Source organism: Bombus pascuorum, chromosome 8, assembly GCF_905332965.1.
Source record: "Bombus pascuorum chromosome 8, iyBomPasc1.1, whole genome shotgun sequence".
NCBI classification, from domain to species: domain Eukaryota; kingdom Metazoa; phylum Arthropoda; class Insecta; order Hymenoptera; family Apidae; genus Bombus; species Bombus pascuorum.
This window is the reverse complement of record NC_083495.1, coordinates 16902683-16928855: the sequence shown is the minus strand read 5'-3', so window position 1 is coordinate 16928855 and position 26173 is coordinate 16902683. Positions and strand designations below refer to the sequence as shown.

At 38.1% G+C, this 26173-nt stretch overlaps 2 protein-coding genes across 3 annotated transcripts in view; one reads left to right on the top strand and one right to left on the bottom strand.

Annotated features, from left to right (window-relative positions):
* LOC132909575 (small ribosomal subunit protein uS10m) overlaps positions 1 to 26173 on the bottom strand; it is a 262722-nt gene that overhangs the window by 155523 nt on the left and 81026 nt on the right. The gene's annotated exons all lie outside the window — the stretch shown is intronic.
* LOC132909518 (1-phosphatidylinositol 4,5-bisphosphate phosphodiesterase epsilon-1-like) overlaps positions 1 to 26173 on the top strand; it is a 125317-nt gene that overhangs the window by 75866 nt on the left and 23278 nt on the right. For both annotated transcript variants that reach the window (XM_060964388.1, XM_060964387.1), the window contains exons 4-7: positions 9812 to 10109; positions 13084 to 13412; positions 14192 to 14337; positions 16737 to 16932. In XM_060964388.1, coding sequence (XP_060820371.1) covers positions 14315 to 14337; positions 16737 to 16932 — 219 coding nt within the window. In that variant the 5' untranslated portion in view covers positions 9812 to 10109; positions 13084 to 13412; positions 14192 to 14314. The remainder of the gene's footprint in view (positions 1 to 9811; positions 10110 to 13083; positions 13413 to 14191; positions 14338 to 16736; positions 16933 to 26173) is intronic.

The window sequence follows — 26173 nt, the reverse complement described above, 5'->3', positions numbered from 1 at the left end:
ATGGACCGTTTTCAATACAAGGACATACTCAAGAACACAATGTTACCTTTTGCACGCAACAATATGAGTGATGATTTTATTTTTCAAAATGATAATGATCCGAAGCACACGGCTCGGGTTGTGAAACAGTTTTTTCAAGAAGAAAATATCACCGTGCTGCCGTGGCCGTCGCAATCACCAGACATTAACCCAATCGAGAATTTGTGAAGCATCATAAAAAAGACAGTACAAGGTTATAAACCGAAAAATTTAAATGAACTTTACTCTACGATTGAAACAGCCTGGAATAATATTACGGTAGATTAATATAAAAAATTAATAGATTCTATGCCAAGAAGATGTACCGAAGGGATAAGAAATAACGGATATTGAACAAAATATTGAATTTAAACAAAAATTGTGTATATTTTTTAACCAAAAATTAATATTTTTTGTATAGTCTTAAACTTTTGACCGACGAAATATTATACAGATTTCGTTCCTTTTTTATAACTTAGCTATTGAGCAAAATATCAAAATGAAATTTTTTTTCTAAGTGTACAAACAAATGTACAATTAGTTAATACCAAAAGTAGAACACCGTATTTATATTTTTTATGGAAAGTAAATCAATTATTTATTTCTTCCATTTCGTCTTAAACTTTTGTCCGCTACTGTATATAATGGTAGGCAGGTAGCAGGTGAACGCACGAGTTAATGGAGTTTGATAGTTGATAGGATCGATCATGGGACCTTCAGCGGTAGCGGTGATAACGTGTCCATCGTTAGAGAGCTACATGTTGCACACGTGTTACTTTATATCACGAGCGTATGTACGTTAGGGATGCAGTTGGGCATGTGTACGCTAATTTTCTTGGAATATACGTACGTGCGTACGATATATAGCTTCCACTTACGTATATTCATGAAATTGTATGCGCAGTTTGTTCGTTCGATTTTCCATCGGACGATGACGATCGAACGTGTATCGCTTCTTGATATCGATAGCGATGTAATTTAAAAATAAAACGAATCCGTCTTAAAACTCATAACGATGGAAACTCGTAAACGATAAACTACGATGTATAGACAGTTGCATTTCCTATATTTCCTGCAATTTCTTTCAGTCGTGTCGATTTAATTCATGCGCGAGTAATTTCCGCTCTTTCGTCGAGTATATACCGAATAATAAATGAATAACCAAGTTAACGAAGTTTCGTGGTATCGATACAGCCTGAAAGTTGGGCGTTGGAAACATATTTCACGGAATATCACGGCAACTATTGGATTTAGAATATTCGTTGATCCATCTTTGTTCCTTGTATGTATAAACTTTAGAGAATCGCACAAAATTAGAAGAAACTGAAATTTCGATCTTTAACGTTATACGTTTAAAAATGATCGTCTTTGTTATTTTCGACCATTTTATATACACAAAGTCACTGGACATTCGTGACGCGTCTCTTTGGTTGGTCGTGTCTTTACAAATTTTCTGCAACGATTACGAGAAAATGGCATTGTCTTCTTTAAAATGGCATAGAAATAAAACTTACATCGAACAACGAAGGAACAACGTCAACGACGATTTTGAGTAAAGGCGTGATATCGTGTATATTTTTTATTTTAATGCGATGGCATGTCGTGTCGCGTTTCTAAAATGCCTTCCGTTAGAGCGACAGCTTTCTCGAATCCAAAAACAAATCCTAAAAGCGTTAAGGTTATTTTTTCTTTCAACTCTTTGAAAAAAATTAAAAAACGTGCGTTAATGAGATCCGTTTGCGGTATTGCGTGCTTAACGAGTTTCGAAAAAGCGATACAATTGTGGAATACAGCTGTAAAAAATCTGTAAAAAATACCGTAAAAAATTTTTTAAACATAAGACGTTATACGACGTTTTAGAGGGATCCCGCTAGTTGATAAATATTAGAGCACTACCGTACATCTCTATATCCGTGCACCCTCGAGAACACGATCCGAAAACGACAAAGTGCTTAGCTGGCAACAAGTTTCGCCCAACAGCAAGTCGGAATCGTTTAACTCGGAACGCGTAAACCTATGTACGTAACTACTTGCTTCCTTTCGTGGTTAACTCCGCTCTCTTTCGCAATTTCCGTTAGCTCCCTGTCACTGGGAACGTGAGTACGCATACACACTGCCGTTTGTTAATATAGCTGGAGCCGTAATGTACGCAGAAGCACGACAGAGCGAAAAACTGTAGTTAAAAGCACGCGTAAACGTTCTGCCGAACAGGTTGCACGATATAGGCTACACAGACAGTCCCCATCGACCGCCCCACATATTACACGTCTTTCCCTCGTTTTCCCATACCCTCTGTCCAAACTACGGTCAATTGGCTTCCGTCTGTTCAAAGATACGCAGGTACACGTGCACGTTCGACTTCGATATCTACCGCAAATATTCCCTGGAATCTTCTTCCGTGGTACCGCGTAATTGGAAATCTATAAAAACGCGTTTCTCCTTCTCTAACTAGTTTCGTTTAACGGGATGTTTCGAAATTTAACTTTTGCTTGTCTGTACGTGTATAATTCTAAAGTTTGCTTTTAACTAGTCGTGATACGTTTGTTTCTCGTTTATAATTATAAGAAAACACCGAGTGGAAATTTGAAATTGCGAGTTGAGATAAAGAAATATCGCAGGGTATAAAAAATATTTTTCCTATTTCGTTCAACGTTACGTCATCGATAAAGCAGTTAAGTACCTCGGCTTATCCGTATTATTTGAATTTTACTTTACTCTATACTCTATACTCTCTGCTCTCCACTGTATATCGATAAATCTTATCTCCATGCATATCCGTTTAACGTATATTGAAATTAATAGTTGACCGAACGATGTTCGGCTGTAATCTACGATAAAGCAAAAGGAAAACTTCTTTCTCGTGTTGCTTTATAAAGTTGCCGCGCGAACTCGAGAAACTCCGAACTCGATGAAAATACAGGTTAATCCGGAGGAATAATATTAATATCTTCGAAGGCACACGCAACGAGCAGGCGACAGGATTTTTCCTCCCTTTACTTTGATGCTTCGTCGTGCCGACGCTGGAAACGTTGTTTCGAGAAAGAAAGGAGAAAGCCGCACCATGATGAGATTTAACCACGATTTTATAAAAGCTTTCGTTGCCGTTGCGTCGCGGAGCAGAAAGTAAGAGAGGGTCGAAGAAAACAGAGGAGAGGCAACTTTAACGCGATACGTTCAACCCTTGATAAACCACGAAATGAGAAATAACTTTGCGATTTAAAACGTCCAACTGCGAAAAATAATTTAGTCTTTATTCTGATATCTTCGTCTCGGCCCTCTGCTATTTTAATGGATTACGTTGAAACGCTTTTAACGGAAGAAAAATCCTTTTAAACGAACATTTTATACGTACGAGCAGATTTAGTATGTAAATGATCGGCGAGAAAGGGGTGGAAGCCAAAAATTAAAAGCGTTCATTGCGACAGATCGAACTTGTTTCTAACTTAGATACACGTACGTATATTATACGTTGCTGAGATATCGCAAAACGCGTATAACGTAAAAGATCTTCAACCGATCCGAAAGACAGATACTTTGCTATAATTTATCGTAATTCCTTATTTTTCAAATGTTTTTAGTTTGCGGACAACGACTATACATGGGAAATTCATCTGTTTGAAAATTGTTTGAAAAGGTACTTCTACATAGCGAAGATAGGGGAGAATTTAGTACTCGATCGTATCTTTGCCGTACTTGAAGAAGGTAAAAATGTAAGATTATAACGTTGTTGTACGCGTGAACAAAATTTCCATATCGTCTCGGTGCGTTTTCAATTTGCCCAGACAGATTTATCGATATATTTTCAATTCGTTTCTATCTTTTATGTCTACACGAACGTTTATCGTTGATACCATTATTTAATCAACCAAACTGTAATAACGTATGTTGCTACTAATGCTATGTTTTCATTTTACAATAAACGTTCATACTCTACGAATAGAGTGAACTTTAATAATTATTTAAGGCAATAATTCGGTCAGTACCAGAGTGATGATAGATTTAAACCAAAAGAGACTTAAATAAAGAGTAAATAACTGTTGTCACGAGTTGTACGTAAGCTTGAAAAATAATATACTCGAATAACTAGGTACCTTCGATCTGGTGATCGCAAAGTATAGAAAGCCGAGTGTTCATGGATTTTCCGGTCGGTTATGTCAGCTTTAAACGCGCTCGATATTGCACCATAATACCTGCGGCGCAAAAACTAGACTCGCTGGTCGATGAAAAAGTAAAAAGGTCCAAAAAGTCGAAAAACTGACTGATCTAACTCGAACAAAGGATTTGCAAATTTGCAGTTGTTGTTGATTGAACGACTCGTGAATCGCACGATTTTTTAAGTACCTATGGGCCATTTATACCTATGTATACTTTATCAGCGTCATTTTCTTTGCGTTATTATAGCTGCAATTTATTTCCAACTTGGTTAAAACTAATTATCGTAGAAAGACAACACACGATAAAAACGATGTTCCCGTTGGTGATAATTTCATGAATTTCTCTGTTATTTTTATTTTTCCCAATTCTAGATCCGTGTATCCGTGATCATTGTATAATTGTATAGAATATTTACATCGATTCCGTAAGAAAGTTGACGATTTTCGTTTCGTTTAAGTTGTAGTATCTTTTTTAATTGAAATTACACACGCGCTTTCGTATCGTATCTATCATAATTTTCGTACAAAACTTGTCTCGATATTCTAATATTTCGCGTATATGTTTCGTGTAGCAAGCCTAAGCCAGAGAGAAACGTAATAGCAAGTGTATCCGAACCCGGAGAGGAAAGATTATGCGAGAAGTAGTAAAAAAGAATAAATAAATATGTGTCTTGCGTAAATTAATACGAAAAGCTTTTTCATGGTTTTTCATTTCGGCCTTGCGCTGCAAATTAAAATCGATATCGCACGCGTGATCTAATCGTTTAAACTTGCGTTAAAAGACAACAAATAAGAAATTAATGACAACGAATAATAAGAAGCAGACGTGTTAAACGTTTTGTTTAAAAAAATTCAAACTCTCTGTTTTGAGAAAGCTACGGAATAAAACACGCCAGTATTTTATCTGCGATTCGTGATAACGCTCGTAATATTTTATACTCCAAAATGTATGGTAACGTTTCCCGCATATTGGCCAATAATATTTTATCGAATAAGAACACGATAGGAACATCGGAGTTAATCGTTGCGTTGTGAACACAGCTGACAGCTGTTAATGTAAACGATATCTGACCAATATTTTATTTTCCTCGTTATAACGAAAACTCGGCTACCGGTATTACTCGGCTTCCGTTTAATTTATCGATATAAAGACCGACGAATCGAATTGACTCGTTCGTTTGCCAGACAGTTTGTGGATTAATAAGACGAGTTGCTTGCAAGCGCATCGTATTTGATTCGAAGCCACGGGAAGTGGATGGATGGCTTGGTCGATTTAAAACACACGAGCTCGCCCGAAGTAGACGGATTTGAAATCGTTCGTAACGAAATTTATCCAATCCAATTTCCACTTTACTACCTGCCAGTCGCGCTAAAATCTTCCAAGCTTTTAAAAATTTTTAACTCTTCCACCTGTGTAAAATCGTAATACGCATATTTTATAAGTAAGAATTAAAAAATAACGTTTACACGTATCTACGATGATTGGCAAGATTTGCGAGAATCTATCGTGCACGTAGGTGGCGTGAAATTTTTTGAAATTTCACTGCTACGACGAGATACGACCGCATAATGCGATTACATTGTTAGTCAAATTTGGGACTGATTCGGAAAAGTATAGAAATTACAAGTTATTTGCTGCAAACGTACATTTGCTAAAACACGTTAGTATACGTTTCGCGTCTTGCGTTTTCCGTACTTGTCCGTGTCGCACACGCGACGTCCTGGTAAGGTTTCGAAGCAAAAGTGGTTTCAACGCCAAAGCAGCAGCGAGACGTACGATATTTATCGCGCGATCGCGAGATAAAAATCTTCAAAATCTGTGCAGTTACAGAAGAAAAAAACGTATCCGCCAATTAGTCAGCGGCGTTGGAACTTTGTTTCAATAAGGACACGAGCACCACCCTCGAGACTAATAAACCTGAAAAGTTAGAGAACGTTCTCTACCCCTTGGTGGAGTTTCCTCGCGAGTACGCTCGTTGCTTTCGTAAAATCTGCGGCGAAAAAACAGAACGCGCTACGATATCGTACAGCGTGCGAGGTGCAAACGAGATAAACTTCTATCGTGCAAAATGAGCTCAAACGGAATAGCCGGAAATTTCTTTCTGTTCGTTCGCGCGTGTCGACTCGCGTGCACGCGATACGTTGCACAGTTGTATCCTACGTTCGTTAAGTTCGATCTTAATTTATATCATAAACGAATCCTTGGATATTTTCGTTTTGCCGGCCTCCGCGTTTACCGTGCGAACCATGATATCGAGGTACCTAAACTGGTTGTTCGTTTATCGTTTGCCGATGTCAGAATCATCCGTGGCGGGTCTGCTTCACTCGCCACCAGAGCTCCGTAACAAAATTCTCTAAAGTCTAACTATAACGTTCGATGTCCATACGAGCTTTAACCTGACTTTGTTGCTCCCACGTTGTTTAAAGTCATCGAGAGCTTCCTGAAAAGTCCTTATCGATGCAGCAGGTAGCACCGACACGAAGGGAAGACATCGTTCTCCATATGGGTAAATCTTATTACGCGTAAACTGTGCGAACGAGCATTCTCGGCTAGAACAATTTCTGCGAAACGAATACTATACAGGAAACAATTTTGTGTAATTTTCGTGTAATCGATGTTTCTCGAGTTTTTAACAATTTCGATATTCGATTACACGAATCCTCGTTGCTTTAGAAATCGCACGAACGTATTTAAACTTGGTTAATTTCTCTCTCCTCCTCGTTTAGATATTTAGTCGCTGCTTTAGAAATCACGTGAAGCTATTTATACTCGATTACCTTTCCCTTTCCCTTTATCTAAATAGATATAAGTAGCATAAATTAAATTACGAGAAGTAATTTCCCTCGAAGTGGTTTCTCATTAATTATCCGCTCTTGCAAATTAATGCGTTTAATAGCAATCAGAAGGCAATTGCAGGGAGCGCTTATGTGTATGTACGCGTTTCGAGATCATATCAGAAACAAATTGAGCAACGCGCTGCTTATACGTATGCGAAATCTTCGCTCGTGAACTATTGTTCCTCCTTGTACAACAGCACCGTTACGAAGGTAAACCTAGTTGCTATTACTTCGTATAAATATAGCTCTCGCGAGAATACGCTATACTATCTCTTACTATCCGGTATTCCTAACAAGTAGAAAGTTTCCAAATTCGGATAACTAAAGATATTTTTAACGTAGAACGGTGACTATAACAAAATCCTGCATTCCGAAGCAAGTGGGAACCAGACAGGCTGAACGTGACACAGGTTCGGTATGACACGGTGCAGAGCAACATCGATAACCAGAGTGAACTACATATTTAGAAACGTTTAATTTCGTCGTGTGGAAATATGATCGACTGCAGCGCTATTGTTTAATAAAAGGAAAGTCTTTTCCGGAAGTAAAGGAAAAAGGTAAAATCAAACGGGCGAAAGATAAACGAATCTTTGATTTTCGAGTACACAGTTGGTTTATCGAACGGCATTCTAAGGTTGTCGACGTGCGCCTATACGCGGATTGATCGAAAGACGAATGCTCGAGCGATCAAAGCTCGAGTAGATGTAGTACGCGCGGAAGAAAGGAAACCAGAAACTTCATAAAACTCGGAAAGAGTCGGTTCATAAAGAATCACGAATTAAAAGCAGTCGCGCATTTTCTTTAGTAAATTCTTCCAACTTCCATTTCGACGTAACGATCGTACGAAATTGCCAACTACTTTGCTACGCGTACGGTGACTTTGAATCGCAAATATTTTTTCCACTTGCTGGAACCTTTTAAACGGAATACGATTTCTTTGATCGCGCATAGCATAGCTTTGTTAATTCGACGAAGATCAGTTGCATCTATCGAAGCATGAAACTGCGAAAAATTGACGGCAAAGCGCTACGCGAAACTAGTACGATGATATTTGCAACTGTGAAAAAGTCTACGAAAAATCTACAAAGTATTAACGTTTTCTAAAGCAAAGCGTTAAATAATTCTACAGTCAGTTTTAACGACAAGAATGTTCGCTACATTCGAAGATACGATTCTCGGGTGAAAGGATATGTAATTCCACGGTTTTCAAGTTTAAAGAGCATAAAAGGTAAATAAAATCGCGAAACTTAATTTTTTCAAAAAGAACAGATGGTACTTATGGTTGTCTTTAAGAAAGTCGTAACTTTCCGACCGTATAAAAATCGCATCTCCGACCACCGACATGGGCACACGCGAAATTGCATTTCTAATCTTCTTTTCCTCTCTCCTGCTGCTTTTTGCTTCTGCGAAATTACCGCGGATCCGCGTTAAACCGGACGGTCGTTACGTAGCGTTCAAGGTCGTCTTTGGCGTTTCCAGTCGACCGCTTAGCAAAGTGCGAGCAAACAAGGAGAATTTCGATGGAAACGCGTAATCGCGATTTCTTCCACTGCCGTTTCGTTTCCACGACTATTACAAAGACGACGATTTTCGTCGTCGAGGAAACTACCACTTTTAAAAAGATTACCTTAAAACTTTGAACGATTTGCGAGTTTAAGCGAAACTTATTTTTTATTAGACTCGTACCGTTTTAACTTTATATCGTGTAAGGTTATTTAGAAAGTAGCAAGGTAGATACACAACATTTTTCGAATAAACGAAATTGTCGGCCATAGTTGGCGAACATTTTTCAAAGTCCCGCGTTAAGTGGAGAAATAGAAAGAAAAATGGGAAGAAGGGATGCGCGCGTCTGAAAAGGTACTCGTGCCGTAACAGTTGACGTTTAATCCAGAAAGAAGGACGAAACAGAAATTAACATTGTTCCTCTGAGAGTCGTTGGATTCGCCGCTGTATACCGTTGACGACAGTTCGTAGCTATCTCTGCAACGAGTGGCTGCGCTTTCTGGAAGTTCCTTTTGGCATTGCCCGAATATACCAACGAATCCTTTGTGCGACGATCACACGCGCACACTTTTGACCAGAAACGAATCCTCTTGTCGATAAAGAAACGACGAAACATTGGAATATCGATCGAATATCCGTTGAATCGAAGAAAACGAACGAGTGGCGAAGATAATTTAATTGATATTGATACGTATTGGATTTATTGGAGTAATGCAGCTACGATATCGTATGGGCTACGTAACGCGCAGACAATAACGCTTTGTCTCGTTATACCGTGCGAAACGTCGATTTAAATACATTGGAAACATCAACTCGGTATATCCGTGTATTAATTAACTAATATCTACCACGATTATTCTATATTATATTAATTGGAATTTAGAAACGATAAATTGCTTGAATAATTCGATGGAAAAAATTAGCGCGATAGTTTACGTATCTTTACAATTTCGTCAGTAATGCGAAACGATTCGCGATAAGAATATCGTCGTTTTCCAATCGTATCTTCGTATCGCCTGTACAAAATTTTGGCCAGTTTTAGCTATATAGCCTATTATTTGGTACAGAAGAAATTTCAAACGTTCGACGCAGCTAGCACATTTCGTCATCTTACATTCGGATATTATAGAAAATTACATTAACTCGTATCATCTAGAAATAAATTTATTCGAACGTACGTTTCTCTAGCTTCACCCTCTGCCTTCTTTCTCTCGTCTTTACTTGCCGGTATCCTCCTTCTTTTAGCGGTTTAATAGTGCGTTTGAATTACCCAGAGATTTTCTCTTTCTGATTTCTAGGCCAACTAAGGGACGTGGTGGTTGTTAAAATACAAGAAAGACACGGAAAAGAATAGGAGAAAGACGAAAGCTGATCCTAGTGATCCTGTTAAGTAGAGGTCAATGGAGCCGTCTTGATGCAGGCTGCAAAACTACGTGGGGATTACCCATCGTGGTCGTCGGGCTGATTTCAACGGTGAACAGTGGCGATTCCACCCGTGGCCGTGGGTGGAAGAGCCGTTTTCATCACCGTCAACGACGAATAGTACAGCCACTTCCGCTTCCTCCACCCCACGTGGCCGAATCATCACCTGATAAGGTTGGTCCGAAGATATAATCACATTTTGAAACGATTCTTCAAGGTACATCTTCTGTCTACGCAACGTCTTGATCGTTAACAAGCGCTGCAAAAAAGTAGATGCGAGTCAAGTTTTGAAAAAATCGGAAGAACACGCTGATATATTCTGCGTTGCTCTTTTATACTTACGGTTCCAACGATACAAGTGCATTTTAGCCGATAATTAAGCCGAGAGCTAACAGTATATTGAAAATCCAATACCTCGTCTTACATCGCGCCTTAGATGTTTGAGGCGCTCCTCTGCCAAACTAACGTATAATTCTGACTCTTTACACACTTTCGCACGCATATTTCTTAGACAATTTTCCAACGTAGCTTCCTTCGTCCGTTTCTTTATAATATTTCCTTCTCGCATCGTTTCTCTCTTTTTATCCGAGTCTCTGTTTCGTAGCGAGACAATGCGACGTGTACAGGATACAGCGTTTCCTTCTTCGGCAGGCAAGATATAAATTTTGCTGTACGAAGGGACGTCTCCTTCGAGCATAATAATTTAATCGAGGTCAAGTTTGCACCGTCACCCGCTATGATTTTGTTCGTTCAATATGCTTTGGTCCGCAGGGATGCGAAAACAAATGAAATTTTCATGCCGCCCGCAACCAAACGGATTTCGCTTGAAAACGTTTGTTTCTCCTTTCTCTCTCTTTTTTTTTTTTTTTTTTACTCTTTTTTCGTCTTTTTGTATGTTTCGCTCGGAAACGTTTGAATGCTCCATCGGGACACAAATTTTCATCGCGCGCAATTCCATTCCGATGTTGTGCCACGATGTAAATCGTTAATCATATTTGCTTGCACCTGTTCGGTCGATTTCATCGTTTTATGAGGTGATACTTTGATTACAGCAGTAAAATATTCCTGTGGGATACGAAGGAAATTGATTTTAACGAAATTCTTTCGCAACATAGACAGAAATGTGACTGATTATGGCGTACTGATTATTAGAGTCATGGAATTATACGTTTGGTAGCCTTTGCGTCCTAACTATCGCATCGCATAATTTCGCATCCCATTTATGCTAATGTGTTTTATAAATGACGTTCCACGATTCATAGACGGAGCGTTATTCAAATTTGCTGAATCGCGGAAAAAAAGAATGGAAAATGTATCTTGCTATACCTGTAATCTACAGCTGTACACGTACGTGTAGTATACCATAAACTGGTAATTAGAACAGAAGGGATGTGTTTTGAAAGAAAATGCATCCCGAATCGTTCACGTGTATATCGTACATCTGATCAACGTCTTTAGCTCATAGCATACGATTTTCGTGTAAATTCTTCGTACTAAAGCTAGATTAAGACGGGTAGTTTTCAACTACCTACGATATCATTGAGTTTCAAGGTCCGGAACTTAACGTACTATAGATCTGTGAAAGTTAAACGTTATGTGCTCTCGCTAAAATTAATTACTTTGTAAGAAACACTACGCTATAGTAGCTACAAAGTAGCTTAAATTCTCCAAGTGTTGGATTAATTTTTCGAAAACGCTTCGTCGTGTTCTTTTATCTAAACGAAATTTCACGAAATATTTAGATAGCCAGATATTTAGATAGCCAAATGCTACAAACGCGTAGCTTTGAACAACTGTGCTATAGCGGAAGAGATCTTCGATGCAGATATTCGTATATTCGTTAGTGTAATGTAATTAATGGCCATTTCTGAAATGTTTGAGCTAAATATGTGCGTTCAAATATGATACGGTTCTATTTCATACGAATATTATCACATACGTATCTACGTATCTGCGATATGCAACGAAATAATTAGATAATATGCTACGATCTTTTAGTTTAAAAATTGCAAGTGGAAACTAGAGTTACTCGCTCCTATAACTTAATTTGCTCGATATTCGCGAACAAAGAGTAATTTATACTTTATTCGTATTTTACATCAAGTTGTCCGTTGCAATACGCTTAAATCCGTTATAAATAGACAACGTCACGAATCGCTTTAATAACAAGACGACTCGTAATACATACTCCGGATGCGTCGAATTATCCAAGTGCTCGTTCTTGTCACCGCAAATGGATGCCACTTGCACATTTTCTGAGCCCTCGTGTACACGTATTATGCTGGTACACGCCTGGCTCAACGAGTCGCGCCAATCTTAATTATTTTTGACAGAACTAGGACAGATTTTAAATTGTCGGCATATTTGAAATAACGCCTTATAATATTGTACCGACGTATACTTTCCACTCTTCCTCCGATAGAAACCTTTGAACGAACAATTTATACTCGTTGTTTTTGCAATATTTTCATAGATATCGCGATCAACGTAAAACGTAGTAAGATGATAATGAAAATCGATCGCCAAGTTTATACGTTTACGATCGGTCGCTCGAGAAATTGGCAACTTCTTGCATACGGCCAATTTCTTTTTCGCCCTTCGGTCGCAAAGAGGGGGAGTATGCCTCGTGCTGGACTCGTCACGTTCCTGGGCTTCGTTTACCACCGAGACGTATCGCTGTACAGTTTTATCGTACAAGTAAAGTTCGAATTTATCGATTATTTTGCAAGAGCTAAAACGATCGTGCAAACGATATAATCCGTAAGAAATTCGACGAAAAGAAAAGGTTTCGTTTCAATGAAATTAAAAAGTTAGAAAATTATAACGACGACGATCCTGTAATCAAGCTGTTTTCGCTTTTTAATCCTTGTTCCCCCTCGTAACGATGCGACTCAACATCCGTGAGAACCAAATTTAATTACCCTAATTACTACGCTATTGGAAAGCGAGAAGACGGGGAGAAAAGAATTTTGCTCGATGAAAACAGCAATTTCCAAGGTTGTTGTTCCTATGTCGTCAGTCCCTCGTGAGTTTCAAAGAAGGGATAATCGAAGAAATCGATTTCTTGAAAAACTTGAAGCGAATCTGCTCGTATAACATTTTATACGGAGGAATATTAAAACGAACGTATTATACGATGTTTGATCAGAGCTGGAGAAGCGGCCGCAGCCGCAGCCGCCTCGGAGCTCTGAGGAGCTGGAGGATCTGCACAAGCTGCTGCACTTCCCCGAGGAGGTGGCGCTCAGGTTGACGGAGACCGAATACCAGCTGTTCTATCAGATACCACCGGAAGAGTACCTCAGGCACGTGGCACAAGATCAGAACGCGAAATCACCTGCCAGGCCACCCCCGTCGCCGAGTCGCAGCTATTGCAATCCCAGCACCACGAACAGCTCGACCCAGACCGAGGAAGAGTCTAACTGGCCTGTTTCCAACCTCTTTTCTTCCGTTCGAACGCTCATCAAACGTTTTAACGAGGTAATTTTTCGAAATATCCTTCGATAAACTAAACGAAACGTCTACGCGAAGAAAAAGTTTCTGTAGAATCGTTTAAAGAAAAGGGAAACGAATAAAATGCGGGAGAGAGCAGGGAATCGAAAGAAATAGAATTATCAGAATAGGATTAAGACGTCGTTTCGTTGAAACAACATCGTATCGAGCACGTTCGTTGGAATAGAATTATTACACGTTGTTACGCGGCATAGATTTCCCATTCGGAGCTGTTCTCCTTCTTCGCATTTCCTATCGTCGCGTTCACCTTCTCTCGTTAAGTATTACGCTTTCGGTTACGTGGACGCGTGGACTTTCGTTCCATTGCTACGTTCGAGCGAAAGAAATTTAATTATTTACGATTCTCGGTGATTCATCTTCTTTCGGCACGAACGACGACTCAACTCGATAGCCACCGAGTGTTTGCGTACAACGGCGCGTTAATCGAAGTCGATAGCCGTAAAGTGCTTGCCAATTATTTATTTAATTTCATTTATCTAGGTATCGTGATGAGAAAATAGGCAGATCGTTGTTATACATACATATATTCGACATAGATATTGTATATATATACTACTGCTATCTGTTCATCAAGTACATTAAGAAGATCGTTGAAAACTTCGTAGAAGGTAGAATTTCTATTAAGACTAGATGTCCTGTGATTTTCGAGTCAGCGTGTAAAGAAACGTGTTCATAACGAACAAAGTTAATAATCGTATCAAGTACGTTCGGCAACTCGCATAATTATCGATATTTTGGAACTTTAGGTAAGCTCATGGGTTACTCACGCGATCACAAGTGGCGCAACGTTAGAAGAAAGGCAGGCGGTATTGTCCTGTCTCCTACGAGTAGCTCAGACCTGTTGGAATACCGGAAACTTTAACTCAGCCATGGAAATTGTCGCCGGTCTCAAGTAAGTTATCCGTACATCTCTTGTTCTCTGTTTCTCTTACTTCGGTTGTTAAACGTAAGTGCATAGTAGATGGATATAATTAATTAAAGTGTACAACGCGAAACATCGACGATCACGACATCCGCTAAAGCTTAAATTTCCCACGTATTGGAATAAAATTAGGTTATCGTTGAAACATAACGCGAGAATTTAAGTCCTTTATTTTTCTTTCCAGCTTCGTTTTTCGATTTAATATAAGCTAATTAGCTTAACTTCGAATTTGATTTCACCTAATTCGAAGTCATTTCTGGAAACTTGGTAACACTGTAGCAGCGAGCAAGACGCGTCTAGCCTCGATAAGCCTTCGTATCGATTAACCCCGGTCTATTGAAATAATAGGCGTCCCGAAGGCACCCTATAATCCTTGGTCTTAGCAACTCGAGTAAAACGCTATTTAAACTTACGTTTTAAGCGTTAATCGCTATCCCAGCAGAAAGCTGCTTTGGTTCAAGATTGGCAAAACTTGTCAGTCTCCTCTGGTTCAACGATATCGATTTAGAAAGTTTTTAATATTCTCCTTAACCTTTGCTCGATTCGCGAAAATGAGACTCGACTCGCGATTATATCGAAGATTCTGGCAAAGTTTCGTCGACCTTGGAAAATCTTTTCGACCAGCGTTTCACTCGCCACGACATAATGCGTCCTTTTTGTAAAATTTACGAGGGCATCGCGTACTCGCTGGTTCACCCTTCTTTTCGTAAACTTTTATTCGTCGTTAGAGGTCCGCTGTTTCGTCTTTCCACCTTCAAAGATCTTTCCTTCCGTCTTACGCAATGTCGGAATACTTTCGCATATGGCATTCACACTCGCACGACTGTAAATGGACCTTCTTCCGATTTTCCTTTCTCGATACTTTTTTCCATCGTCTTTGCGCGCTTCCACTATTTTGTCTCTTTTCCCGCTTCTATCTAAAATCAAACGGACTCTTGTCTAATTTGTTACTCTTACTTCTTAGTCGACGAATCTCCATTCAATTTCGCATTTCTAAATATGTAGATATTGGTACGATGCTTAATCCGCGAATTTATCATCACGTATAAAACCTATTTATCATCTACATTTCGCAGAAGTAACGCAAAAATTTGCGGTTTCGATAGAGGAACGTAAAGTGCGCTTTCATCATAGAAAATGCGTATCGTGAGTGAAAACAATTTTTGCGTTAAAAAAATTTGTATATTTTATACGAGGCACATTCATGTTTTAAAGAAAAACAGGGAAGGCTTTATCATTTATACACATAAATTTTTACCATTATTCGTAACGAATACGTTTATAATTATCGTATACGGCCGAAGGCTTTCGGTTATCTTGGAAATAAGAATCGATTCGTAACCGGTACGACGATAGTCATTTCGTTACGTAGACAATAGACGCTATGGTAAAGTGCACGAGACGTTAAGCAAATAAAAAAAGAATAGTACATGTTGTGAAATACGGTGCTTCGTTTAAAAGCTAGTAGTAGTAGCAATAGTAGTGCTCGAGTTTGATGTACAATGGTACTTGTACATATATCATACCTCACGGCGAATATTTACGGAACTGTCATAAAAACAAACACTGTTGAAATCTCATAGACGCTATCTTAAAGTTATATCCATGTTGAAAAATGTAAAATATGAAACGCGTGTGCGTATAGCTACGTACGCGTACACGTTCGAAGCAACTTTTTAATTAAATTACTTGCTACTAGTTCGTTTTATTGGTCGAACGAAACGTCGGGACAAAGGTGACTTACGAGTTAACGAGACGAGGAAAAAATGGAAATGTATCGTTACATCGGCGACGACCGTATAGCGCAAGGAATTAAATCATTACCCGGATGCAGGTAAATTCAGCTACAACTTTCCCGAATTAGTTATCAAAAATGTCGAGCTTTCGTACAAATTTATAACCAAGGGGACAAGCTGCGCCATCGAATCGTGCTCTTGTGGTCGCTTTGAAAGAGCGAATGAAAAAATAAACTAGCTTTTATTGGCGACATCGTAAAACCACCAACCTTCGCAACCGCGAACGAAAAGAAGATAAAAGCTGCTGCTCGACCATCGTCCTACACACGACCATTGTCCTCGATGCGGTCGTATACTTATAATTTACCTGGCGTTATATGCTCGCACTTGAGTTTTACTTTCGGAAACTATGCGATTAACCGAATAGTTGAAATTTTAGCAGATAGAGCCACCTACTACGTCGCGAAACACGCACGATACACGATAAAACTCTCGAAATTAAGCGATATTAACGATCGACTATTATACAGGGTATACAGGGTTTTCTTCTCGTTTTGTCTGTTTTATAACGGATATATCGTGTCTGTTTTATAATTTCAGTTTTATAATGGAATACGAAACGCTTTCTTACAGGTGCCACAAGCTAAAGCCCTTTTGGCAAAGTGTGAACGACCCAGTACCAGTTTTGGAAAATCTATCCTCCGCCCTTTTGTCTGCCGAGTATGAGTTCGCGCTTGCTCGCTCCTTGGCAATGCCAGAATGTCCAGTGGTGCCGTTCTTTGGAGCTTTTTTGCGGGAATTGCGGGAAGTCATCGCATTCGAGTCCAAGGTAACCCATTAAATTTTATTCCTCTGTAATTACCACAAGCCGCGGAGCAAATTGCCGCTGCCACCATGAAAAGGACGAGACGAGGCGAACCTTGAAACTTTTGCATAAAACGTTACGGTAATTCTAACGACAAAGTCGAGTTTCGAAGCCAAGACAGAGCCTCGATCGGCTCCTATTATATCGCGTCATACGCTGCTACCTTTACGAATTAAGCTTTACAAGCGAAAATAAGCTCGTTCGTTCTCTTTGCGCGTCGTTGTACGACGAGAAAGAAGGTGTAACTGGAACGCGTCGATCGAAAGGTTCGTGGATTCCAAAGTATCCAAGTTTATCTCAATATCGAAATGTATTACGTACATTTCCAATAAAAATTGCAATATAGATCGGTATACAGCAGGACTTGGCATCATCGAGATAAACTTTTGTTCAAACAATTATCGAAATAAAATTTCTAGTTTACTTGTTACTTGCTTGGTCGGATTACAAATTTTCCAACCTAGTGCTTTGTAACGGATATTTCTGTCTCCACGGTATAATTCCTCTATTTCCGTTCTATTTCGAGAACTTACGCAGCAATAAAGATTTGTGGTTACATAATCGAGCTTTGTGCTTCGATTAGAAGAGATAATTGCATATGTGCTCTACGTGTTTCATTTGCTTTCTATTAATAAGTTGCCCGTCCGAAAAATCTACGAACAAAGTTTTTCACTCGTATGGATATAAACTAGGATCTCGGCACGATTCGATATTAACAGACCACTTGAGTGTTCCGCGCAAACACGGAAACTGAAAGAGCAAAACAGAAAATTCGCTAAAATCTGTCGCGTGTAAAACACGGCTGAAACGATAGAGAAATAAAACTAGAACGAAATAACGAAAAGTAAAAGAAATATCGTGGTTCGAAAATTTCGACGGTTTCGTTTTTCCATCGATTACCTTAATGCCAATTAAGCGATCGAGGTCACCGGTGAGTGTCTTTTCTTTAATATCTTTAACATCGGAAATACGTATCGCCCACAAAATATAAATACCGAAATAGACAACAGAGTGAGCAAATTTTTCATTCGAATGCATTTTTCCAATATTCGATATCTGACCTACATTTAAAAACACGGAAAGCGCGTTCGCTCGGTAATTGTCGGATTTTGCACTTTATAAAATCTATTGCGTGAGGCACATATGTAATACACGTACGTGGGATTCTGTTTCATATATAATATAAAAAGTAAAATGTTGTAACATTTTTAACGCGAGTAAATAAAGAAACGTTATTGTTATTTCGTAAGGAAATATGAATTTTAGTATAACGAACGATACGGTAAATATTGACAAAATTTCCCTTCGAATTATTCATTAACAAGAAGGACGATCATCGATTCTTCGAACGATAAACCCTGTATAAGTTTAGGCGATATACGAAACAATTTCTAGATTTATATAAGCAAGAGCTTGTTCGTCAAGGAAGATCGCTGTCTCGAATAAATCAAATATCTTTAGGCAAATTACGCAAAAAGAAAGTACGTACGAGTAAAAATAATCTCTGGACCAAGGAATATTCGACGTTGCTATAAATGATTTTTAAACGAATTCGTACGTGCGCCCCGATCGAAACTTGACTCGCTCGATGAGAAAATCCGATCTTCGAGTATCTTTCTGACTTATCCTTTTCGTCCGCAGCGAAAAAAGGCCTTTAAATCCTAATACATTTGCCCAAACAGACGAGTATCGGTGCAATATCAATTCAGCGCCGATCCTATACCAGTTCGCTATTGGTTCTAGCTCGATTCTGTTCCAATTCAAACTCAGTTCCATCTCAGTTCCGATTCAGTTCTAGATCAAACTGTGTTTCAGCCTAAATCAATTCTAAGCTCGATATCGCGCGATATCTGTATTCAGTCAAATTGTATAGTCTTCCGAAGCATTTATCTTCGGATATATCTTTCGGCCATATAATTCCAATACATCGTAAAACGCTCTGTTCGAAACGATTTGCGTGGCGTTTCTGAAAGCCGATGCTTTCTTAACGATTTTGTTGCATCGAAGTAGATAACGAACATCGATAGGATGAATAACGACGCGCGACGATGCGCTGCCGGATCAGTCACCGTTTTCCTACCATACTTATTCGAACGCGTCGAACGACGGAAGTACGTGAAAAGAAAAGAGACGAACTGTGAGATCGGATGATTTCACGGCGAACTTACACGTACGATTTGGCATCTGGCCAAGCAAGTTCCTCGATAAAATCCGTACATCCCTCGACCTCCGTCGAAAGCGTCGAACCATGGAATACGAGCAGCGAACGAGGCCAAAGGTTGCCCGGAGATACCACACAGCTACTCAAATTACCAACCCTTTCCTTTCGTTTGACCACTTTAAAGCAAGAAACGCCGATATGAGCTACTTGCATCGAAACCAAAGAGCGCGTGCATAATCGATTCTCCGCCATCTCTTTCTGATGTTTCTTGGATTCTCGCTGCACGATTCATTTTAACGTGCCATTTAACTTGTTTTATTTCAATTAAAATTTTATTTCAGTTTAAAATAAAAAAATTCATTTATCGATCTTACCGCGAATAATAATTTTCTATTCGTATCTTACAGCTAGTCTAATCTATCCGTCTATCCGATTAGCTGACAATCCGTCTCTTTCCGTTTCTCTATTTCTTTACGTAGAATACAGAAAAATTAAATCATAGACAATTGGAATAGGATGCTTTGTCACGTTTATTATTCTTTCAATTTGATAATTTATAACACGCTAAAACTAATCGCGAGTTAACGTTAATCACGATATTACGCGTAATCGTGAAAATATCGAACCGTTTGAGTTTTGAAATACATCAAAAGCAATAAAACATATTATTATCTACCGATACGTTCTTCTCGTTTAAAACGAAATTGATAATCCATAAAAAAAAAGTTATTATCGTTTTCCCCGCTTTTCTGCATTTCGCTTCAATTTGATGCCTGTGAATTGGTTTTTCGCGCTAGAGCTCTCCGATCGTTTATAAATAAAATATGACGGTTACTCTGAAATATAAAATAGTTAATAACAATGATATATATTGGCCGAATGAAATATCGTGGGTTTGGAAGGAATTGGCAGGAGTAACGGCAAGGAATAAAAATAAAAATGCGTCGTTAAACGTATTTCGTTCTCGTGCAGTCAGGTTATTCGGAATCGCTACAACGAAATCTAGCAGGCCTCGACCATAAAGTCCCCGATGTACGAACGATTCTAGCATATAATTGCCCTGCAGCAAAGTATTCATCCGTAACTGCAAATCTACCAGCAAATTGGCTCATAGGCGATGATAATTCGATTAAGCGACAAGAAATTCAGTGAACAATCGCGCATGTTGTATGACAAACGATTGGACGATTTAAAAATATCTGAATAATTCTTAGAACGCGCGCTGAAAATACTCTTAAAAAATACGTTACCAGTGATATATTCGTTAATTATTACTATTTATTTATTAGCTGTTGCTATACGTTACAGCTGCGTTGTCGACGAGACCGTATCAGTTTATAACCAATTACACGCTTCGTATTTTAACCTATTAATTTCGTTTCCGAGTAACGAGCGTCTGTTCGTTCTACTTATCAACCGTGACGCTCAAGGTGCCACGCGTATAGATAATTTTTACATACAAGTAATTTCTAATTAGTTCTTATATTTGTAAATAATTGTGTAGTGAATTACATACGTTATAATCATACTTTACGCTTTCTCGTTCGTTAGCAAAGAAAGAAAAAAGTTCATCGTACGTATTTTAATTGTGTCGGTTCTGAGCGTTAAGCTTACGCGCAAATAATTTATTACGGAACAAAAGTTAAAGGGAATAGAACGAAGAACGTAGAACGTTCGACGTAGAATGTTGATTTTTCTAAAGATACGAGTTCCACAAATGAAATTTAGGAATGAAAATCCACGAATCAACTAGACAGTTACAGTGATATATATCAGTTGTCCTAGAAACAGAAGATTCCAGTTTAAATTTAGATCGAGCAATACGATTAGCAAATTCTCCTCTTTCCGTTCTTCGTTAATTACGTCTTTAAAAGTCTGTCGTTGTGTATTTCTGTCTCGACGATTTAACGAACGATATCCAATTAAACAATACGTTAAGTAATAACAATAACGATGATAAATAAATAAGATTTATTTTACACGAGTGATCGAACGTAATCTATGGAAAATGTTTAATTGCCTCGGTGGCCGGTATATTTATGTACGACGATTTATTTTCTAATTAACTGTACAAGTCTCGGTTTCATCGGAATCGTTAAAAGACGAACTAAAACTACCGAATCTTGACTGTGTGTAAGTGTAAACCAATCTTAGGTATCTTCTGTGTCAAAGAACCGTTCAGGGGAAGTCTTACGAACGACCGAGCAATACCAGGGATATTACTTTGACTCTATTGTGGCTCATGGTCCTTTTCGTGAGTTGATTGAAAGAAGGCGACATAACGGTCTTTATACCGTACGGCTTCGTTCGTTTGGCGAAAGTATTTGGAAAGCTCGGAGGTTGCTGCGCGATGATCCGAATAACAGAGTAAATGAAAAGATCGAGGAACTTCGGTATTGTTATCTATCGATGCTATTTCTAATTATACGACACAGTTCGATGCTTCGATTCCAGGTATTCTTAAGATCAAATTTAATTATATCCAATTATAAATCTTAGAAACATATCTTTTCGTTATTTTTCCTTCGTACTCTTATACGATAATTTTCATGGGTCAGCGTTATCACAGATAAGAAGCAAGTTCGCAGAACTCGACGAGTATCGATCACTTACTAAAATATTTAATATTCGTACGTTTATGCGCAATGCCCCTTACTTTTTCGATTCGTGCCTTAATTATCGGATTTTGCGCAAATATGAAGCTGAATCTCCATTGTGATTCTATCCGTTACGAGGATGAAATAAAGGAGGAAAAGAAAAAAGAAGAGCGAAGAGGAAACGTATAGCGATAAGGTTAGGGGTTTCTATCGGCCTCCAGCAGCAACAATGGTTGTAGGCCGGCGGAAACTACTTGCTCTTGTCGCTAATGATCGTCGGTTTAAAAGATCCAGAACATGGTTTAGTCTCACGGCTCCTTTGAATATTTTAACAAACGATATTCGCATAATTAAGCGTGACTTGTATCGTGCCATTTTTACGTATTCTACGCGACCTTTGTCGAACGCGCTAATAGCTCAATGATAATTGTTTATTTATAACAAAATGTAACGTGAAATTATTATACCGTTATTAATTATTATCGCGTCGTCTAATCGCGTAATTTCGTATATGTATATCTATATTATAATTTATTTTCATAAATAAAGTGTTTTGGGAAGATATCACAACTGTACGTTTAAATACGAGCTATCTATATTTATAGATTTATGCGTATGATTGTTTAGAATAGATTTATGCAGCTAATTTATCTTGCATGAAGAATAGAAGCTGTACTTTAGTACATGATAAAAGAAAGAGAGAGAGAGAGAGAGAGAGAGAGAGAGAGAGAGTTAGATGATAAAGTAATAATCAAAGTCACGAGGAAAAATATTCGAATGTGTCGTAAATTGATAACTTATTGTTAGGCAACGTTATATTCGGTAAAAGATTTATATAGAAATATAATAGATAATACGATTAAACGATAAGCGAAACAGAGGTCTACTATCGTTAATTATAATATCGATAGGGGAAGTAATACGAGCGATAATTTGCGAGCAAACGATTATAACGATATGCCAGACGATACTGCAAAACTTTGGTACGTTAAGAACTCTACTTACCAGTCGAAATTTATTTTTAGAAGGAACGTTATTCAATTAGAGAATTCGATAAAACAGGGTATAGCAGAGTATGCAAGGTTTTCGCGTTTGTTAATTTTCTACGTGTAATCTTATCGATTACTATTTGTCTGAGATAAATTAAGAATTTAAATGTCAAAGGTATTTAATTTCTCGTGCTTTGTCGTAATATCGTAATTTTAAAATAAACAAATACAATATGGATACTTTTGTTATTTTATATACAAGCGTTTAAGGGGAAAACGTAAAAGTCTTCGTTATACGGAAAAAGTTTGCGCGGTTCTTATTTTGATTTGCATTTTGTAATATACGATATAAATACATAAAGATCGTTTACGCGATTGAGTCAACGACGTACATCTATTTTGTACAGAGGTATTTTCCATCAACAAAGTTTTATAATAATATATATATGTATAGGAAGAATAATACGATGGATTGATTTCATCATTCCATTTTCTGTCTACGTACAAAGCTTCGTCAAAATGGAAATTTTCGGATTTTACCTGCCAGTGAAATGCGCGTGCTCTCGCAGGATTTTCGAATTCAATTTCCTCGGAGACAAAGCTTCGTATTAAAAACTTTTGCCTGACATTTTCCATTTATTTTTGCATACGAAATCACTTCACTTTGTATAATGATACGAGGAAGCACGAAAATGTAAAAATAACAACTGCCTTACGAACGATAACTACGTATTCGCAACCGGTAATTTCACCAGTGAGACGTTGTTGTACAATAAAAATGTGCGAGGTTGCATATACGCAAAATTTGAACTTTACCAAGTTATTGCTTAACCAGGTGATAAACATATTGGCGAACAGCTGATCTCGCATTTTAGCGTACTGAATTTTTCACTGGGAGGATAAGTAACGATTTTTTATGCTCTTAGCTAGCATCCATTACACGTTTTATTTCGATTAATTTGAAATTTTTATCTTGAGTTGTGTTATTCGTATTTGCACGAGTTGTTAACTGGGCTCGAATATCACCCTTTTTGTATAACGCTTATTAACAAGTTACAAGCTAATGGCGATAATAAATAGCTACTAAAAGCAAAAAAGCCGCTAAAGCGATTAAAATTAGTTGTAAGAATTAGCGAAACCATTACGAAGAGCGTGAAACTCTAATAAATATCTGGAATGCCTTAGAAAAAATACTAAAATGTAGCTTAATGTGCATAACGTTAAATAATACCGTACATAACGTGCACTTAGTTGGTGTTTTCCTCGTCCGTGGTAGATTATGAGAATTTGCGCGAAAAGTAAACGTTTCGTTATTTTTAACGCGCGATGTGATAGATCTGAATAGATATTTTAAATATGTCATAGTTTTTTAATTTAGTTATCGACACGAGTTCTACTAATTACCACAATATCTACTTCTTGTGTACGACTATATTACGTTAAATGCTTGAGAACGAAGGATTATAAATCGATATTAAATATTAATTCGGTTCTCAAACGCTGCGAGCAAACTCATTTATGCCGAACCCTCAGATTTTTACGATCTTAGAGTTCCAAAAAATGTGAACAAGTTTTAGAATACCCGTCAAGGCCTCTGCTACATCATACGGCCGTCCGTTAAATCAAATGTTTGAAACTTTTTTCAATAAAAATAAAAGTTCGGAGAAAAGTCTGTGAAAATTCCCAGCTTCGCTTGAATCGTCAACAACGACCCAGTTCACCTATGGATATACTCTGTTTCGAAAAACTTATTATACGAAATTTTAGAGTTACGAATTCGTCGAATTTTTCGTTAGAGAAATATATAAAATGTTCGGAAAATTTATTATACAGTTATTCGAGAAAAGGAAAAAAATAACGGTAACAGGCTAAGAAAGTACAGCTGACGAGATTGCCGGATCTTTCATCGCAGAAATAAAAAGTATAAAAAACGTGATTCGTTTAATTTACGATGGTTCATAAAGGATATCGGAAATCCTGATACGTTGACATTATTTCCAAGTACGTGAACGCATCGAGTAATGGTTCGTGAAATTAAGTACGTATCGTTTAAAAGATGATAAACCCGACATAACCGACTGCCTCGTATAAACAACAGGCAAGAATTTCACAAACTCTGTGCAAACTCTGTGCCGGTTGTGCGATATTATGATTCGCATACTACGTAAATACGAATGAAACGATTCAATGGCTGCATATACATAAGGCACATGAATGTACACGCGACGAATGCTGAAAGCTCGTAGCACTCTTTGCGTGGAAGTGATTTAGCAAGATTTCGCTGGCGCCGCGCACGAAGCCGTAAAGTGGTTAAACGCAACGTTGATAATTTCGTCTAACGATAAAACCTTCCCATTTTACGTTAGAACAATGGCAAGGGCTCTTTCGATTCGTATACGGTGGAAAGTTTTTTTTTCTTTTCATTATTATTTAATTTGTATTTTACAATTGGTCCAGTCGAACGTTCGATCAATTTTTCTAGCTTAATTGCTAAATAACACGTGGATGGCTACCCCCAGCGGGATATCGTGTTCGAGTTTGACTAATTTATTTCTTCAGCGAGGTCAGTGGGGTGTTTTCTTTTTAGTCTTCTTTCTATGAGAGTACGATGGAAATGTGCGTATCTTTTGACAGTTAGACATACCGTCTAATTCGAACCACTGCCATGTTCGTAATGTTCTTTTTCTTAGGTCTAGCGAAATAAAGCTCGGTCACGGCACACTCGCTATTACGAGGACGTAGACCTCTTTCGTGAGCGAGCGATTCTTTTTCCCCGGTGTAGGTAAGAAAAATGACTGAAACGTTTTAGAAAAGACCTTCGGAAGGAGATGGTGACGTGCGTGATCGTGACATTTAGGTTCGCCTCGAGCTACAACTAATCGTCAGCTATCAAACTCGAGAACAGATTGTGTCGTAATAGATCATGTTAAAGAGAAATAATATTATCGACTCTGACGATAGCAAGAACTAGCATCGACGGAGATTGTTTCTCGTAGAAGGCTGAGAAAGTTAAACGGATTACTTACTCGCATATGTTTCTTACAGTATACGAACATACAAGTAATACAAATTTAATACAAATACTATCGTTGTATTCTCGTAGCTACATTTCCGTACTAATTGTAAGTTGAAACCACTGGACCACCATAATCGTGCAAATCCAAAATGATATATTGCTTTTAATAACTAATAATTAACGAGAGTATATTACAAGTGTCTCCGTGTTATAAAATACCGATATACACGTCGCTCTCTATAGTCGCGTAATTACATTTATTACGTACCACTTATCGTTATTACGTATTATTACATCTATCGAAATTATTATAGAGTTTCCATACTACTGTGACAAAAATAATTTGCGAGACATTACGATATCTGAAACGGTTATGATCTGTCACGTAACTTATTATGATACAACGTTTTAATCTAAACGTGTAAGCTGGAATATGAGCAAA